Source organism: Uloborus diversus, chromosome 3 (genome assembly GCF_026930045.1).
Source record: "Uloborus diversus isolate 005 chromosome 3, Udiv.v.3.1, whole genome shotgun sequence".
Lineage (NCBI taxonomy): Eukaryota > Metazoa > Arthropoda > Arachnida > Araneae > Uloboridae > Uloborus > Uloborus diversus.
The window spans coordinates 54,867,174-54,887,965 of record NC_072733.1 but is presented as its reverse complement, the minus strand read 5'-3'; the positions used below and the strand labels follow the sequence as shown (position 1 = coordinate 54,887,965).

General features: G+C 32.1%; 1 protein-coding gene across 1 annotated transcript in view; it reads left to right on the top strand.

Moving 5' to 3' along the window:
- Positions 1 to 20,792, top strand: part of LOC129219436 (RNA-binding protein 26-like) — a 200,673-nt gene that overhangs the window by 135,115 nt on the left and 44,766 nt on the right. The window contains exons 12-14 of the mRNA XM_054853832.1: positions 7,090 to 7,221; positions 18,753 to 18,887; positions 19,878 to 20,087. Of these exons, the coding sequence (XP_054709807.1) occupies positions 7,090 to 7,221; positions 18,753 to 18,887; positions 19,878 to 20,087 (477 nt within the window). The remainder of the gene's footprint in view (positions 1 to 7,089; positions 7,222 to 18,752; positions 18,888 to 19,877; positions 20,088 to 20,792) is intronic.

The following is a 20,792-nucleotide window of genomic DNA, read 5'->3' as shown; positions in this document are numbered from 1 at the left end:
TAAAAATATTCCTAATATGATTTAATAGTGTAATTTCTCTGTTATCTTTTTCATTTAATTTCATTACTAAAATACGTCTACTTGCAATCTTCTACTTTAATTGCGTAATTTGTTGACAGTTTCATATTTTTATTCTTAAATTTTTTTTGAATGATTAAACAACATAATTTAAATTTTTTAACTATGTACAGTGTACATAATCCATACATTATTTCAATATTGCTGAAATCTTCGTCATATGTTCAATTAAAAAAAAAAAAATCAGTTGGTTATTAAACAGTGTCTTTGTTTTTCTTCCTTTTTTTTTGAGCAATCACGATTGCTTATTGTTCTCATTTGACTGTTTTGAATTCCTATCTTTTTATTTTCCCACCACCTCCCTCTGCCAGCACCACCGTCACGTTGACCGGCCTCGCAATGCTGCTCCTCTTGCGAAAACCGTCTCCAGGTTGCGTCCATATCCTACACACACACGCACATACACACACAGCACTGCATACACAACATGCACACACATGCATACATACACACATACACACGCGCCTACACAAACACACACGCGCATTCATACACACACACGCTCGTGATTGCGGAAAACATAATTTGAATTCAAGATGCCAAAAATTCAAATTAATATAATTTTTTTTTTGGCTGTTGTTCTTTCTCTATCATCATACAACAGTCAAAAAAGAGAAGCATAACTACTACATCCTATATAGATTGTATGTAGTACGATCCGAAATTTCGGGGACAAGCTGTATAAAACTTTACCTAGAATAGTTCACATTACCGAAGCACATCCACCTTCAAAGGGTGGCCTTGATGGACTATGTACTTTTGCCACTGTTTATATAACTTTTGGAAACACTCCTGGAAGCTGTTTTGGCAACCTACTATGATACAGCTTTATCTTTTCTTGACGAAAGAGAGCGGCGTTCATGCAAATGTTTTTTGCTGGGAACAGGTAAGAATCACACGGAGCTAAGTCCGACGAAACGTTATGTCATTTGTTTGTCATATCAGAGCATTGATCAATCAAACCATGCAACCTCAACATGAAAGTCGCCTTCTTCCCCACGATGAAGTTTAAGCAGCAAGAGACCTTACAAGAGGTTGCAAAAAATGGCTGCCGGGAGTGCTTCTAAAAGCTATACGAACGTTGGCAGAAGTGCATAGTCGTTCAAGGTGATTATTTTGTAGATAAATGTGCTTTGGTAATGTGAGCTATTTAGGGTAAGGTTTTATACTGCTTGTCCTCGAATTTTTAGATCATACTACGTACGTATGAGTTTTCAACTTACTATTTCATAACATTTCTGAGTGACGCAAGTTTACGCTTATGAAGACATCACAAGAGAACTTGCGATAATTAACTGATGAGGTGTTCAAAATGGATATTTTGGTCATCTATATGTTCTTAGGTATATATGCGTGTACAGATGTGCCGAAAAACTTGTGAAGTTTAAGTTGGGTGATCGTAAAATAGAAATTAGGTCGAAATTTTATTTTTTTTTGATTACAAGCCCTTATTCGTAGAAAGGAAGTAAATTGAAATGAATAAATGATCCTTTAAATCCTTGACAATCTTATCAATTTATTTCTGTTAGATTTTTTTTTTTTTTGCCAATGGCATCAGCCATCGGTCATTTGGAGGAAAACAATCGGCCATTCAAAAGAAATGTCTTTGGTGATGTAAAGTTAACTTCCCAAAAATAATCCAGCAACTAGTGTCTTAAGCAAATTTAAAACATCTTTCTGGGGTTCTCTCCCGAAAATTGTGCTGAATTGAATTATTTTAAAAACGTCATTTCTGAATATATTTGAATGACTTAATGAGGAAAGAATGAGTTCGGAGGTTCTCGCTGGTTATTTTTTGGCTGATAAAGCCCTAAAACATTAAATTTTAGACTTTCTTTGTGACTTCAAAGGGAAATGCAGCGGACTACTTCCGAATTTGCTTCTTAATTGGAGGTTTAAAAATACATTTTTACATGAGTAAAAACTCATGAAGCGGGTTTGCTTCCTAGAAAAAATTCTGAAGTTGGAATCTTATCATAACACAAATTTAGGCTCTCTTGAAAGATACAAAAAGAAGGAGGGAGCATATTTTCTGGGGTTCTCCTCCGGAAATTTTTTGAAACCAATGTCTAAAAAATGCAGTTTTAAGCTATCATTGAGTGATCTGCGTAGAATGTTTTTCAAATTAAAATCTTAAAAACGTTCAGACAATTTTTAATGATAATAAAAGTGCGGGGGGCGGTCGCCCCCCCCCAATCTCCGCTGCTGTATGCACGTGGGAAAAGGCTTTATCAATTTAAGCACATTGCTGATGATTGAGCAACAAACTTTTAGCACCTATTTCTGGTTTGTCCTTTTTTTTTGATCATTTCCTCAATTGCGCACTGTGCAAAGCCTATTGAGCTAAAAAACAAAGATATTTTTGGCATCCCTTGCTTTCAGGTACCCCCTCCCTCCCATTAGAAAAATTGTCTTTGAAATTGAAGCTTATTGTTCGATTGTACCTAAATATACTGCCATAGAAAACTCGTGATTTTTTTTTTCAGTATATTTACTTTATTTTCCCATACATTTGACAATTTTTTACCAATTTATTACAAATTTTTTTCAATTTACTAACATAATTCAAATTTCATACTTGCCAACTCTGCTGTTTTTAATGGGAGACTCCCATTTTTTGCGATTTTCTCCCGTTTTTTCAGTTTTTTCATCAATCATCAAAAAGTTTCACTTTCTCCTCGCTAGATGGCGCCCTTTTCTAGTCATTTACCAATGTCAGGCAATAAGAATTTTTCCAATTAATAACTCATTCAGTAAATATTTATTTTTTGGAAGCTTTCTCATTGCTTGTTCAACAAAGCACATGCTTTGCTGAAAATTGCAACAGATTTCAAACCTTTTGCCTCTTAAAAATATTTCAATTATTTTGAAAGTTTGAAGTTATTTTAACATATGCTGCACTAAACCTACTTATTTTAAATTTTATTTTTATTTTATATTGATTTTTTTAATTTTTATTTTAGTAATTAAATTTTTGTAGTGACTTTTATGGTAGAGACTGGAGAATGTATGAAACTTTAAGCAAACACTCCTTATTATGTAGTTTTTCCTTAGCAGTTTATTTTTCTTGCTGCTACCAATTAGCTTACATCTGCGAAAAATCCCCATTTCACTTTTAATTTAGTATTCATGTTATTTACTAGCATAAATTAATAATTCTGTTGTAAAGATACGTTGCTGGTTAACCACCTGTATACCTCTAGAAGAATATCCTGTTTTTTTTTTTTTCGAAGGTTGGCAAGTATGTTAAAATCATAAGTGTGGTGACATAAGTGTCTTAGTGCTAATGGCCTAATATGAGTTATATTAGTGTTTTATTTATTTATTTGTTTATTTTTTTTGGAAAAAAATTAAAATGTTCTGTTATTTGCATACTATTTTACTAGAAATCTTTCAGAACTTTGAGATTTATTGAATTAATGTATTAGTATTTTGAAATAAAAATGCTTGATAAAAACATTTTTTGTTTAAATAATGTTGTTTACAATCTCCTGTTTTTCTTCCTTGAAACTTTGACCCAATCTACTTTTCTTTTTTTATTTCATAATTTAAGCAGGTCTGATATTGTATAAGGCCCAGTCGAGCTGGGAGACAACTCAAATCCAACTCATAACATATACAGAGTGTTCCGTTTTAACCTGCAAGACCTTTATTTTTGCAACCGTTTAGCCCTAGATGTATACTTTCAATTACAAAAATGTTCAAAATCAGATGCAGCATTAAGATATTGAAAGTTTAAAGCGAAAATAAAAATGAGTCAAAAAATACAAAATGTAACTTTTTGTATGAGCCCCAGGTTCCCTAACTTATATTCAGGGAAATTATCATCATTGAAAATATTTCCAACATAAACAATTTGAAATTAATACGACCAATATTCACAGAGATATGAAACGTAGCGTTTTGTGATTTAGACCACTTATCCCTCGGCATCAATAAAACAATTGGAGGTATACATCTAGGACTAACGGTTGCGAAAACGAAGGTCTTGCATGTTAAAACAGAACACCCTGTATATACACAGTTCGTCCAATAAAAAAGGTGACTGACTTAATATTTGCGGAACTATTAGCGCTATCTATTTAAGAATGATTGCATTAAATGCACGCACATTTCAATTATTATCTGGATTAATTTCAAAGCGTTGGCAACACCGTTTGAAACGTGATAACGCAAATTCTAGAAGAAGTCACTTGACCTCGGTCGGGAAATAAAAAAAATGGAGCAGCGCGCTAACATTCAATTTTGTTTTAAATTGGGCAAAAGTGACACAGAATCTTTTGAATTGATGAAAACTGTTTATGGTAGTGAAGTACTGAGTCGTAAGAATGTTTTTAAGTGGTATGCAAGATTTCGTGATGGTAGAGACAGCTTAGAAGATGATCCAAGACAAGGTCATTCAGTAACAGCTCGAAATGATGAGAACATTGAAAAAGTGGCCAAAATCCTACGAAAATGATCGTTGTGCCTCTACTCGACTCATCAAAGAATTAACTGGCATACCTAAATTCACTGTCCATCTCATTTTAAAGGAAAATTTAGGCAAAAGGAAAGTCTGTGCTCGCTTTCTACCGCACACATTGACTGACGACCAAAAACATTGCAGAATGGAACACTGCAGAGACATGCAACAAGCGGCCACTAGGGATCTAAACTTCATGGCAAACATTGTAACTTGTGATGAAACCTGGTGTTTCAAGTATGAACCTCTCACAAAACGTTAACGTTCATCGAGTTAGACCTGAATACCAAAACCAAGGGATATGGTCTTTTTTTCATGACAATGCGCCAGCACACTAAAGCTTGGTTGTACGTAACTTCTTGGGCAAAAAAAGTATTGTGGTGCTTGATCACCCTCCTTATTCCCCTGATTTGGCTCCAGCAGATTTCTGGTTGTTCCCCAAATTGAAATTAGCAATGAAAGGCAAATATTTTGCCACAATTTCAGATATTCAGGCAGCTACGACGGCAACATTGGGGGCAATTCCAAAAGATGGGTTTGAAAAGTGCTTCTAAAAATTTCACGACCGCTTCCAGCATTGTATTGACTCCCAAGGTGTGTATTTTGAATAAATCATCTTGTAAACTAGAAAAAACTCATGTCTTGTACCTTATTTAAAATCAGTCACCTTTTCTATTGGACGCACTGTGTATTGTTGTTTCAACCCATACAAATATATTTAGCACTAGCCAGTAGGGAGACCTTGCAATTTCTCTAGTAGCATGTGTACAGGGTTGCCATGGATCTTTGAAAGTGCTTCAAATTCTTTATTTCTGTGACAGCTTACAAAGATCCCTTTAAAGTGTTTATTTTTTAAGCTAAAATTCTTAAATATTTCAACATGGTGCAGTATTCTTTATTTTGTTTCATCAAGTCCTTAAAAGAAAAGAAATTGTATTCTCTTCTTTTTTCTGAATAATCTCTGCTTCTCTCTTTTTAATTTCAAAGGCCAGTGTTTATTCCTTTCACTAAATTTGAAATGTCAAACAATTAATGTAGGAAACTGCGCATCTTTGTTAACGTTTTAATTTGAATTTTTTTTTTTTTTTTTTTTTTTTTGTGTTTGTAAAAAGTGTTTTCTTCTCCTTGTTTCCTTTTCAAAACTGAGCAGATATTTTACTGATGAAGGAAACCTACTTGTCTTTGTTGATGTTTTAGTTTAATTGAACAGTTTTATGATAATTGTTCACTGACCAGCTTTTATCCTTTAGCAGGGTTGCCAACTTCTCAACATTTTGCAGAGTTTCTCCACAATAAGTGATGTTTCTCTAAGAAGTTATTTTGCTTTGCATTTCTTACAAAAACATATTAAGTACTGGAAAGTTTTACTGATATTTCTTTGAACTTTCTCCGCTGCAAGGAATGTTTGTTATCATTTATAACAGGAAGGAAACTTATGCCCCTTGTAAAACGTTTTTTTTCTTCCAAACCCTGAAAGTTGTAGACCTTTATTTTTATTTTTTTTAACTTCAAAAAGTAAAAACAGTAATCTCAGTTATCAAATTTTAAATTCTGTTCAGGCTCAAGTAAAGATATCTCTGGTCAAATTTAAAAAATCTTATTTTTCTTTAACCTTTAAAAATTTTTACTCTTTTATTAGCCACATTTGTTGCTAAATTTATTCACACAAAGTCTTTGTAATTTTACATACAAGTTTCCCTATTTTATCTTTCAATGTTGGCAGCTATGGATTCTGCAACTTTACTATAAAATTAAAACTATTACCAATGTGTTTGGTGATTTACAGATTCTGCTGTACTCTATGTGCAAGAAATAACTGCGCAGGGAATGAACCTTGCTTGTACTCTCCTTTCCTGAATTTCTAACAAATATAATTTACCTTACAGGTAGAGAACTTGTACAGTTACTGTCCGATATTTTAATGCGAAACCTTACTCGAATTTACGCATGTGTCAGGTCTCATCTGATTTTATCAAAACAGGGGTGATAGCAAGAAGGAAGTAACGAGCAAGCAAAAACTGAATGCATCGGGAAGTGAGCTTCCGTAAATCATCACCCCTTTTTCAATTGGAACCGTTTGCAGCTGCTAGTCGCGGAGTTCGAGAACAGACAGTATAAATTTTCTATATGTTTTCTTCACAATGGTTTACATTTTTGTCCAATAAATTGAATCGGTTTTTTTTCAGAAACCAGTCAAATGCCAAGTTTTCTTACACCTGGAAAAAATTATATCATTATACTAAATTGTTCAATAGGGATCATAACACTTTTTACGGAAAGATATATCTAAATGGGTATCACTATCAATTTAAAGTTGTATTGTAATCCTTATCGATAAATTTCAATATTATGCTGAAAGTGCTTTTTTGAAATTTTAGAGCCTAGCTAATTGGATTTAGAAATAAATGGTTCAATTATAACTTACTTGTTTGACAAGCTTTCTCTTTTGTATAGGTAATTTGTGTTAGGTTAAATATTGTCAAGTACTCTGCTCCTTTTGAAACTTTAATATTTTTTATTTCACCTTTTTTTTGTGTTATATATTTTAGAATTCTGCAGTTTACTCCAAAGCCTCATCTTCAAAGAGATTCTATAAACCTCCTACTAGGGGTGCATACAAACGCTCTCAATATCCTCCTACTAGGGGCGCTCATGGAAGAAATATTCGAAGAGATAATACAGTAAGTATGAAAATTTTCTAAATGTGGGAGCTGTAAGTAAGGTCCCTATATTTCTTGAAGCTATTTTTTTTTTTTTTTTGTTTCTAAGAGCCATGAAAATAAGTACTTATTTTACCTCTTTATTCCATACTCAACCCGCCCCCCCCCTCCCGCCTCTTTCTACTCCTGATTTTTTTTTTTTTTTTTTTTTTAACCAGTACTATAACAGTGTGATTAGGTAATGGTTAGGAAGTTTCAAAACTTAGAAAATAAGAAAAGCCAGGATATTGGAAGTAAAAATGACTTTTGAAATTTTTATATCATTACGACTTTTGGAACTGCAAAGCAATTCCTTTTTCTGAACATTCAGCTGTTGCAATTCTGTTTTCCTTGCATTAAAAATAATTTTGAGTTACACCAGCTTAAAAATAGCTAATTTTTGCTTTTGCGCTCTCCACTGGAAAAATCAATATACAGTGAAGCTCCGTTTATATGTTTCTCTTATATATGTTTTCATCAATTATAGGTTTTTTAAATTGATCCCTGCAGAATCTAATGCACATTAAAGTGGACCTATTATACATTTTTTCATTTATGCGCTTTTTTCATATAGTCCCTTCAAAAACGTATACGGTGCTTCACTGTAGCTTCTGTTAAGGCACTTACAGAGCGATAAAATTGTACAAGTCTTCTTTGCAAAATTCCGTGTGATTTTGAAAAAAATGTGCAAGTGCATGGAACGTTACTAATTTTATGCTGATTTTTAATTCTTTTTTTTATTAAAAATATATATTTTGTGGGAATAACTAATTTTGCTAAAATTTGTGCTGTTTTTTAGTTTTGTTGACACTTAGTCTTCCTAAGTGAAACCTGTTGTTTTTAAACTAACCTATTATCCTATCACCAGATGCTTAAACCAGTGGTCTGTAGTTTATCTACAACTAGTTAATTCCCACAGTTATGTTTGCTGCAGGCTACCTAAATGTTACTTTTTTGCTACTTTTTTTGGTCTTAGGAGACTTTTTAAAGCAAAAATGGGTTAAAATGAAACCTATTTTCACCAAGGCTTTTTCTTTTGAAGATTTTACTCAGCCAATGCAAGTTATTGTTTGAAAATACTTGAGTTCCCCCATCTATTTTTTAAATTTTGTTTCTGTTTATTATTAAAACCTTTATTATTATTATTATTATTCATTTGCATTTCAATACCTTTTCATTTATAAAAACCTTTGCTTGCCTTCTAGCATTGACTTCATTGCATTGAAATGGTATTTGGCAAATGGCTTAAGTAACGGGATAATATTTTCACTATTGTTATTGGTTTCACTACTATTGCTTATAACTACCTTAGTTCCTTTGATTTTAACCATTGAGTAAGGGTGGTGTCTGAACTGAGATGCCAAGGAATCGACAGAAAAATTACGGAAAATTGAGAATCGGCAAAGTATATGGTCAGAGTCTGTATGCTGTGCTTGAAAAGTGCTTAAAATTTTGTTTTGTTTTTAAAGACCATCAAAAGTGATTGATTTTACTCAAAAGTGCTTAATTTCTGCTTGTATTTTGCATGTATGGAAACGCAATATAATCTGTTTTTTCAGATCACAAAAACTATGTGTGGGAAATGAAGAAAAAGTTTAATTTTCTGATTAATTTCAATGATTGAAAGAAAGGAAGAATCTGCCAGTTTTCAAAATCAAAATTAATAGCCAGGGTTGCCATCTCTCCCAATTTGAGTAGAGCATTCTCACTTTTCTAGTGAGTCTCTGCTGAGAAATGGATCAAAAAACGAAGAGACAGAGAAATAATACGTCACAAAAGTCATCGTACACTCAAATATTTTCGTATAAATTTATGATTAAAATTATCATATGTCCTTTTTTCTATTATTTTTGCATTGTGTTGACCCTTAAAAATTATTTGGCTTTAATTTTTTGTTTATTTAGTCCCTAATATTGTGCTTATTACTTTAAAATGGCTGGTATTTGTAAAAAACTACAAACATCATTTAAAATTTGAAATTTTTCCTCATAGTAGCGGTAAATTGGTTTGAAATGTATCTAAACTAGTTAATTTATTTCATTCTATAGTGAAGTGCTTGATAAAATGCTTTAAAGAAAAGAATCGGACCGAAAACAGGGTAAGAAAAGGTCAACCGGCAAAGTTGACAAAGCGTGATTGGAGATTTACGGTTAAAAAAAATTTGAAAAATACACATTTGAGTGCTGTAAAAGTTTCTACAGAGTTAAATGAAAAATTTTCGCATTCAATTTTCAACTAAAATTGTTCGCCAAGTTCTCTGATTATCTGGATTAAATGGTACCTCTTGCCACAAAACTTTTCCTGGCTGTGTGAAAAACAGAAAGCTTACACTTTTCGTCGCAAAATCAATGATAAATAAGCTCAAAACGTTTTGAAGTCGCACCTTACTTACAGATAAAAATGAATTCAATATTTTTGGTTAAATTGTTGTATGATTGTAAATAGAGAAAAAATTTGGAACTTAATCTTAAGAACTTAGTTGGACCAGTTCATCAGCACGGTGAAGATGTTCTTGTGTGAGGGTGCATATCAGCATCAGGACTTGGTAGTTTGGAATATTTTGATGAAATAGTGAATCATGCTGTTCATTTAAATATTTAAAAAACCAATTTTAAAATTTTAGCCAAAAATTTGGTTATCGGAAACAACTTTGTTTTTTATCAAGACAACGATAAGAAGCACATGGTTTACAACGTCTGCATCTGGTGCCTCAAATTGTCCTAAAGTTTAGAAAATACCACTTCATTCTCCAGATTTGAATTTAATACAACATATTTAGAGATATTGGTGGCTACATTACAAAAATACGGCTTTGAAACAAAAATAGAGCTAGAAACAGTAAGACTCTAAGTGTGGTTAAACACTTACTCAGAAATTACGCAAAAAAAAAGAAAGAAAAAGGAATGAAATTTTCCAGACATTTGAAAGGTGTTGTTGATACTGCATGATATTCTACCTAATAATAAGTTAATAAACAGTTAGGTTATTCAATAATATATAGACATTTTTTAAAGTGTACAATGACTTTTGTGAGATAAAATTTCCGGCACTTTTTGGTTTTTGATTTTTAAAAAATTAAATTTCAATATTTTTTTAAAGGATTTTTTTTTAGTTTTGTTGAAAATTGATCATAGACCTTTTAATTAACCTATACAAAAATCATTTAAATACCTATTCAAAAATATTAATTCTAATCAATTTATAGGGTCCTATTTCATTGAAAGTCGTAGGTGAACGAACACTTTTAGGAGCCACTGTAATGGTCTTTTAAGTTTTTTTTTTTTTTAAATCAATTGTATTGATAAATTGCTAAATATTGATCAAGTATGAAGGAAATAAAAAAAACATGAAAGAGGGTTGGAGTTTTTTAGTTCTGATTACAGAAATAAGATAGATTATAAATCACAAAAACTCAATTCATTAAAAATAACAATTAATGCAGTAATGTATCCGTAAATTATTCCCTGAGTGGTTATTTTTTACTTCTAAGCATTTCTACGATTCGACAATCAAAATGGTGGAACAGTAGGCAGAAATTTTCCTATTTTTCAAACTTATAATTTTAATTTCCTACTTATCCATTTAAAATTCCATAATTTGTTGATTTTTACTGTCCGTTGAAGCATGAGCAGGAGGAAATTCCAAGCGGCAGGTGATATCGTTAACGTCAGACAAATCTGCAACGTATGGCTACTCGCCATTTTATTTTGCTTTAGAATAGAATAAATTAAATTTTATTCAATGAATCCTATTTTTATAACCTTGACTATTTTAAGATACATCTATCTTTTTTAAATACTATTTGAGCGAGGAACTTTTCTGTTAATCAAATAAGTTATTTGTATTGAATATTTTTTTTAAGCAGAATAATTTTTTTTTCCAAAATGTTCTAAGGTCAGAAAAACAGATAAAATTTAGTACATATAAAAGACACCACTCATCTCCAAATTGTAACAAATTTATAAAATAAAATTAGACTTGTGTATAAAATTTACATGGTGAAGGTTTTAAAAAGTTATAATGAATGCCACAGAATTTGATAAATAGAACTGAGAAGATCGCTAGCTTTTATCGGCATATGCCTAACCTATGACAATAATTAAAAAGTAGCTAGGATTTTTTCCCCAACTTAATTTAACTCAATTTACTTACTTTTGACAAAAGTTAATCGATTACTGTGTTCTTTAGTCTTCAAACAAACATCCAATTTTACAGAATTTTATGTATTCGAACGAAGAGAAGAAGGAAACTTCTAGCTTATTATACTATTCCGAGGTAAACACAGATAGAGGGCACTTGAATTAGATGGCATTAGCACTAAAATTGAACGGTACAATTAACACCGGTTTGATGCCAAATATTTCGTTACATTAGCATAGGAATGGCACAGTGACAATATTACTGTTTTTGTACTTTAAATATAACGCACAAGTGACACTTAACACCCTCATTTGACCAATAACACGATTTCTGTACCAAATTTAAACATTCTGGTACTACTGGGGTTCCTTCGGAAATATCATATCATATCAAAGAATGAAATATATTTTGATTCATATTTTCATCTTCAAAAATTTCGTATTTTTCCATTTGTCTGTATGAGGAAGACTGAATATTTAAGTCAATCATCGATGAAATTCGACATTATCCAATTTTGGTCTTTTACGGTAACAAATATCTACAGGTCATACTTATTTATATCTTTCTTTGTTTACTGCATTGTTGATGAGGATGAATTAAGGCAAGAAGTTCCTTGGTGCTAGCTGCTCCTTTTTTGTGGGGATAATTGTACCTTGGAACAACTTGACCTCACAAGAAAGTAACAACTAGACCCCCATGCACACGTTCTCAAAAAGTCAAATTTTAGGTTAGATAACGAAACGTAAATCATTTCAGTGAAGATTAGGATGCACAATCTATGTTTTTATAAAAACACCTACCTAAGAACTAAATACTATCGATTAAAATTCGTGAGAAATACCAAAAATCTAAAAAAACGAAAATATTTACAAAAGTAGATCAGGGGTGCATGGCTCAGCTTTTAATATTCTGGACGCCACTATCCTGACTAATATGGCCACCATCAGGGTGCTGCAGCACTGCATTTCACCAGGTATTGACTAAATCAGGGGTCTGGCCAGAGGATATTTGGGTCCGTTAACGGACCCTTCAAAAAAATTCCGATCAACCAAAACGGACCTTTCACAAAATCCCGATCACACAAAACAGACCCTTCACAAAATTCTGATAAACAAGATCAGATCTTTCACAAATTGTTTATTGAAAGAGCAAAAACAAAATAACGCATATTTCTGTGTATAAACCGATAATTTTTGGAGCCTTTTTTGAAGTCAAATTTGAGGGATCAGCTTATACTAAATCGGCTAATTTTGAGAAAAAAAAAAAAATCGGCACTCTTGCGATGTTCCTGCAAGTGATAAGTAATTGCTACTGCCAAATAAATATAATGGTTGTTTGTTTTATCACAGCTAATTAGCAGCTGTGTTGTTGTAAACTTTTCTAAAAAGGCATTGGTAAGCACTTTTCTCCCCGCTCATGATTTAATAAACAATAATAATATATATCTGTGAAATGAACTTAGAACCGCAAAGGGATAGATAGTAAGGGTGGGGAAAAAATAAGATCTCTTCAGATAGGGTTACCAACTTCAAAATTATCACCACTTAGCAGCGTCTGGCGTTAAACCTTTATAATGACTTGATTAGAAAATATTCTTATCATTTTACCAGCTTGTCAATATTTGCGTTTTTGCGGTGCGGTCCGATGTTTAATTGTTATTTTGGAAGAAAATTATATGGGTTTTGATTTTTCGATGTTAACAAGGATGATTAACTTTAAATAAACTCTTTTAATTACCGTTTTTTTTTTCTTTAGATGTCTGCATTTTGAAAAATGCAATCTTTTAACATCCGATATGAGAATCATATTTTGTTCTTTTTTCAAGCTAACTTCGCTTTATTAGGATGCAAATAAATGAAAAGTCTCTTTATTTTTGTTGGAACTCTCATTTCAAGTTTTTAAAGCAAAATTCCATTTTCTGTTATGAGTCAAAAATTAAAATGCTGAAAAGATGTTTTTTTTTTTTAATTTTTTTTTTGCGTCAACTGTGTCCACAGATATTAATGAAATGTTTATCATAGGGCCCTAAAATGCAATTTTAAAATAATTTTATCAAAAATATTTCTTTTACAAGCCGTTTTTATACTTTTGATGCCTTCACTTTGAGAATTGCGATCTCTTTGCATGCGCTATGGGCAGGGCCCGATTAACCTCTGAAGTTAGGGGAAGCTCATACTCGTTTCAGGGCCCCCCTTGCTCATCGCCCCCCCCCCCCACACACTTTTGCTCCATAAATTTTCCAAAATTATACACACTAAAGCAAAACTGATCAACGACACAAATATTATTCTCACTATGCACCCCGAGAAACCCATTACACATTATTTACAACAGTGCTCAGGCAAAATTCATATTAAAATCAATCTCGAGTGAAATAATGGGTTAAGCTTTTAGCAGTCTGGTTCATTTGTTTTAAAAAATTAATGCATACAAAAAATATTTCCACTAATTAACCGCAAAGAAAATTTAAAGAGTTAAAATGATCAGCCTTCTGCATTTCAGTTTAAACCTTCAACAACATTAATATTGCCATATTTATTGCTTTAAAGATCTTTGTTTATACTTATATAAATAAACAATAAATATTGTATATATAATGCAAAAAAACTCACAGATTACATAGGTTTTTTTCTTGTTTTTCGATTTGCAAAATCTTCAATAATATTGTCAAAATTTAATCTATTGGTGACATCACTTTCGATAGCTAAAAGAGCAAGACCACTTAATTTGCTTTGTGAAAGTGATGACCTTAAACGATTCTTAATTCGCTTTAAGGCCGAAAAGGAACGCTCACCAGAGCAGTTTGTTATGGGTATTGATAGAATTATTCGTAAAGCAGTCTCTATATTTGGAAACGTATGTTCAATATTTAAGGATCTGATTATTTTAAGCTTATCAGCAAGTTTTAAATGACTCGTAAACTTGTGAAACTGCAGGAATTCATCAGCAAACTCTTCTTCAATGTCATCTGAATATGTACTTTGAAAAGCTGTGGCCCGTTCTCGAATTGTGTCTTCAGTCATAGACTTACTAAACATAAATCCAAATCTTGAGTCCAAGAAAGCATAAGCAGATTTTCTTTTATTTAATTCTGTAATGATAGAGTCACAAATTACATTGTGAACTTGATATAAAAAGCGTTCTCTATCAGAAAAAACAGCAGCAGCACTTGAACTTTCATCAAGCATTTTGCTTCTGGCAATTTTTCTCGCACGAAAAACTGTATACTCTCTTGTGCCAACTAAAATTTCTGCTTCATTTTCATATTCTGCAAAATTATTTCTCACCATGCTCATGAAATCTATCAAGGATGAATACAATGACAAAATAGCAGTCATTTCGCAATCAACAGACTGAAGTGATTTGCTAACACTATGCATTCGCTGCAAGATGCTATTCCAAATGACCGTCATCAGTGCAGATTCAAATTTTTTTAAATTCAACATTAATGAGCTAGCTTCATGTCTAGTAGCAGCACTTTCATTATCATTCTCTGAGAGAAGAGATAAAGTACTCAAAATACTGTTGTAATTTTTTTTAATGCTTTTACTGCATCTGCATTTGCAGACCATCTTGTGCCAGAGAGAGATTTTAAAGTTAAATTACCAGATATAGCAGTAAAGTTCTCTATCAGCATTTCCCAGCGATGAGCAGACGCAGAAAAAAAATTAAATAAAGTTTGAAGCAGTCCAAAGAAAGATACTGCTTGAGAGTTACACTCTGCCGCACTGGTCCCAACAAGATTTAAGGAGTGTGCAGAGCACGGCACAAAGTCTATCAAGGGAAAATCATTTTTCAAACGTGCTTGAAGGCCGAAATATTTGCCAGACATATTAGATGCATTATCATAGGACTGTCCCCGGCAATACTTCAACTCAATTTGGGCATTCTGCAGAAAATCAACAATAACTTCGTGCAAATGTTCAGATCTATGGCCATGAATTGGGATAAATTTTAAAAATCGCTCTACACATTCACCATCCTTATCCACATAGCGCAAGACTATGGCAAGTTGATCAACATGACTAATGTCAGGTGTTGAATCAACAATAATACCGAAGTATCTAGCTTTCTTTACTTCAGATATTATTTCTGCAAATACTTTATGTGACATAATTTCTATCAGTTCTGTCACAATGGTTGAAGATAAATAGTTAACACTACCTTTGCCTTTGTTCCCATGTGATTGTATATGCTCCGCTAAAAACGGATCATAAGAGCTTATTAATTCCACGAGTCCAAGAAAATTCCCATTCTGCAATGAGCCAAAAGTCTCATTGTCTCCAAAACATGCGAGTCCACGTTGAGAAATGAACTTAATAATGGAAACTACTCTGTGCAAAACTTTTTTCCAATAGTCACATTCAGACTTATACTGATTTACTAGATTACTGTCAATGCGATTTGCTGTAATGGATCGCTGAGAAAAGCAATGCACAGACTTCCTATGAAAATCGGAATTTTCATGAGATGATAATCTTTTTGCAATGTTTCTCCAGTCCGAATATCCATCTCTACATAAGGCTTGCTCACTTGAATTGACTTGGGCAACACCATAAAGTTTGCAAATGTAACAAAACACTGCTTTGCTGCTAGTAGAATAAACTAACCAGTCTCTTTTGACTACTTCTCCATTTTTCTTTTTGCGAAAAAAATTAGACGCATTGCACATTCTCTCATTTTTTCCGAAAATTCTTTTAGAGTTCTGCAGAGAATTCATATTTTGCTTTGCTTCATTGTACACAAAGTACTCTCTAAAATCATCAGTTATTGGCGAGGGCCACAATGCAGGATCGCCGTAAACAAATTCATGATTGTTGAATGTAGAACTTATATCAAGTTTGAAATCCATATTTTGTGATGGAATTGTACTATTTCTGATTGATTCAGTATCATAACTCTCCCTTGAATTTTCAGACATCGATCCGGAATTTTCTTCGTCAATTATCGAGCTAACATTTACTTCATTTGAAGATGTTGATTCAACATTCACTATGTTCGATATCGATCTGGAATTTTCTTCATTGTTCGATTCAAAACTTAATTTTGATCTGTCATTATCACTGATCGATGTCGCTTCAGAATTTTCACTGGTTGATATCGATCCAGTATTTTCTTCATTGTTCGATACTTCATCCGATTTTTCAGAACTTAATTTTGATCTGTACTTTTCACTGGTTGATATCGATCCAGTATTTTCATCTTTTGAGTTTGATGCTAACTCACAATTTTCTTTTAGTATTTTAACGCTTTCATTTTGAATGATAAAGCTCTTCATCGCAAGAGAAAGCTTTTTATTGCTTTGCTCTAGTAAGGCTTTACATTTTCGCTTTTTGGAACCTGAGGGTTGAGCAGACATTGCTTTTTTCCCTCTCTGGACACGAAAGGAACAACTAATGTTTAGAAAGAAAACTCCGATAAATAAAGCAACATCTAACGTTTGTCACGTGCGGCCGTCCTGCAACGATGACGAGTTTATCAAAACATAAGCTCATGCAAAGTTGAAGTTGAAGTTTCTTTTTTTGCCGCAGGTCAAAAAATGGATTGCTAGGTTTAACTTGTGTTCGACGATTACGACTGGTACAAACCGGTGCTTAACCGTGAATGCAATGACTTCAGCTAATGCTAAAGCATTGGGGGGTGACGTCATTATTTTAACCGGTAAGCTACCGATAACTCTTCGCATATTGTATTGCACAAATTTTTCTAATAAAAAAATATAAATAAAGAAATAGAGCAAAATGCATTTATAAACAAACTGGAATTTTTAATCAGTTTTTTAGTCATTTTCGGGCCCCTGAAAATTTGGAGGGGAAGCTCAAGCTTCCCGAGCCTTTCGGGTAATCAGGCCCTGGCTATGGGAATCCGATTTTTCGCATTTTTAATGTTTATTACGCTTTGTTAAGAGGTAAACAATTAAAATATCTTTTTTTTTTGTTAAAATCACGGAATTTATAAGTTTTAAACGAAATTCTGTGCCTTTTAAGAGTGTCTTGGGTCAAAAAGTTAAATGCTGAACCCTATTCTGAATTTTATTTTATTTATTTTTTTGTTACAGTTATTTTAAATACTGTACAGAAATATTTCTAGTATAATTTAACATAATGTAGAATGGTAGATAAATATTGATACTTGAGAGAGCGATGCCCCCCCCCCCCCGCCAAATATCAGATAAACACTCCAGAATAATTTTTCGACATAGAAGAGTAAAACACTCAACTTTAAATTTAATTGATGCAGTTTGTGTCATCTCTAAATTCTAAAATTTCGTTTTTAACATTTTTTTTTCTGCGAAATTATTTGATTTTTCACAAAATTAATTCATCTTTTACAAAAGTATTTGATTTTTCACAAAAAACGGACCCTGTGAAAAATCCTGGACAGACCCCTGTAAATGTACTTATCTTTTTTCTTCATTGAGCTATTTCGAAGGAAACAACTTACCCGCAGAACATTAAGCCCCGCTTTTCCCTACTTATTGAATCTAGTTCAGTCTTGTCAAAACAAAGCACTTGTTTGCTTCTCAAACCTAGCCAAAAATTATCAAATTAATGAATCAAGTTTCTGAATTTTAAGTGCTCCAACTATGAATAATGCCGTCTCACATGCCATAGGGCAAGTTTCATTCTCGGTTATGTTAGAGTATAACCCGGTCTTAATTATTAGAGTATAATCAAGTCTTAAAATTATGCAACCAATTCAAACAAGTAGCTGGAAAAGCTACGAATCTATCAATACCTGGTTCGATGCTCAGTTTTCTGTCGCTCTCTAGGAGTTGCGATGACACACATTCTCAGTTTTTAATGTATAAGATTAAAATTACTGTGGCTGTAAACAGAGATATTGTAAGGATTTTTTTCTAGGCCTTCTCCATGTTATTTTTTGGAGGAGCGAAATACGAAAAAACAATGAAGACCATACTAGTGATCAATTCTGTTTGGGGGAAAAAAAAAAAAAACCTAGTTAAAATGGAAGATTTAAGGAAGAAAGAAATAAGTTCTATTTTGATTTTTAATGTTTAGAATGGAAGACATTTTGTATTTTGAAATTTGATGACACTTTCAAAAAAAAAAAAAAATAAAAAAATTAAAATTAAATTTTGAATTGTTTTTTCTTACCAATATTTCTAAGTACTAGATTTTTATTTAAAGTATAAAGTGTGAATTTCTGCTTGACTAAATTTTTGGGGTATATTTCGGATTTTCAACTCATGAAATATGCTTGTAGAGACTTTTAAGAATCTGTGGCTCAATTGTATGTTTTCTAGTTGTCTTTGCTTTTTCCTTCTTATTTTAAATTTGAGTGTATCAATTTTGTATTTAATAACATTCCATAGCATTAATTTCTTTCACTCTTATCCGCATCTGTTTTAGAATGCTGTGAGTAAGCGCTGGGAGCTCTATGTTAAAAAGCAGGAATTGTTAGAGGGCCAAATGAGTAACCAAAGGTTAATACTGAGTAAGCTTGAGTCATGTAAAAAACCTGCCGAAAGAGAGGAGCTGAAAAAGGTAAGCTAACTTTTTTTTTTATTGTAATAAGTTTACACTCTTCTTAAAACATAGTTGATATCAGATAAAATGAGATCAAATAGTTCAAAGCTAAAATGTGCTTGAAATAAAATCAACATAATCAAGGTGACAACAGAACCGGGAGATCAAGCAAAAGTCTGGGAGTTTTATTGATTGAATCGGAAATATCAATGAATTTTGTAAGAATAACAAAAATTCAAGGAGATTTGATTAAACCTGAGAAAAAAAGTGGTTTTTTGCTATAACGGCAACATCTTGTCTAATAAAGAATGAAAAAAAAAATCACAGTTTTCGAACTTTTTGTCATTTTGAACTTTTATATTATTTCAATTATTTTTATTTTTTTCTGTAAATTGTGTTGATTTTATGTACTAATAATTATCGTTACTATTTTATTTATTTATTTAATTTTTTTAAGCAGAACTGCTGATGTCATATCCGCTGCGCTACCTACTGTGAAACGTATATGTGGTCAGGTCATTTAAAACCATGTTTTAATGTATATTTAATGTGACATATGAAGTGTTTAGTTTGTTATGGTACATAAAATCTTACTTTATGTTTATTGTTAGATTTGGAGAAAACTGAACTTTATACAAAAATGACCTCATATACAGTCTTTGTAGAACCATTTAAAATTACAAGTATGACAGAATTTTTTTTCTGGCAATAGTTTTTGGCCACCTGTAAAAAAAAAGAGGGTTGAGATATTAGAAAAAATAAAGTTGAAAAATAAGGACCTCCCTAATCTATATATGTGCTTAGAAGTTACCCCTAATTGCCCCCCCCCCCAAGAAAAAAATTCTTACTACACCATCACTGCTTTTGTAGACCTTAATGTTCTTGAAACCTCATGAAAAAGTCCCCAAAAAGGTCAGGAAATTAAACTTTCAAAATTTTGTTAATTTATCATTTCATGAAGATATTATTTCTAAGAAAATTATATTCTCATTGTGTTTTCTCTTTTAGTTAATGTTTGATTTAACTGCAAAAATTAAGACTATGCAAGAGGAGTTAAAAGTGGAAGGCACAGAGCTTAAAGCCTATTTTGAAGCTGTTAATAAACCTGCATCTTCAAAAATGATTCCAATTATGGAAAGAGAGTGCAATAAGAATCAAAATATTCAAAATTCAGTTAATTCATATTTTAATACAGCAGTTGATGAATTGGAAGCACAGGTAATATTAAAAAGTTCTAGAGAAAATATTATTTTGCTCATTAAATATAAGAATTTTATAAGAATTGAAATATTTTATCTGAATGTTTGTGGATATTTAAGTATATGTATGGATATATGTGTATACAGTCGAACCTCGTTATCACGACACCTTTGGGACTGTCAACAAAGTGTCGTCATAGCCGGAGCGACGTCATAACCGGAATATTTAAAAATTCACAATAAAACATTAGTTAACATTAAAATTAGATTTAATGAAGAAAATAGTAGTATCTATATATACATTTTAAATCAGATTTAACTAATGTAAATTTGAATTATTGGTAGATATAACAAAAATATTTTTTTCTTAAAAAAATCTTCACTTATTATTATTATTTTTTGTGTAACTAAAAACTTTTCTAACTAAATAACTTTTCAATAGCATTTTTAACACTCCTCTTTTCCACGAAAGTATCAGCAAGAAAGAAACTAATTCAAGACTCTCCACCTGCTTTGAATTCCTTTCTATTGTCCCTCTTGTCAAAGTATGAAACCTGTACCTTTCAGAACTTATCTAATCGCCTCCCACCATTCTTGAGGTGTCATGCCTGGTCAAACCTCTTGCAGAGTCCGAAGTTCCTACAACAAACATTTCCTGATGTTTTCATTATTTTACAGAAAATTTAACAATTGCAAAGAAATATTTGATCCAGTCGGCGCTGTT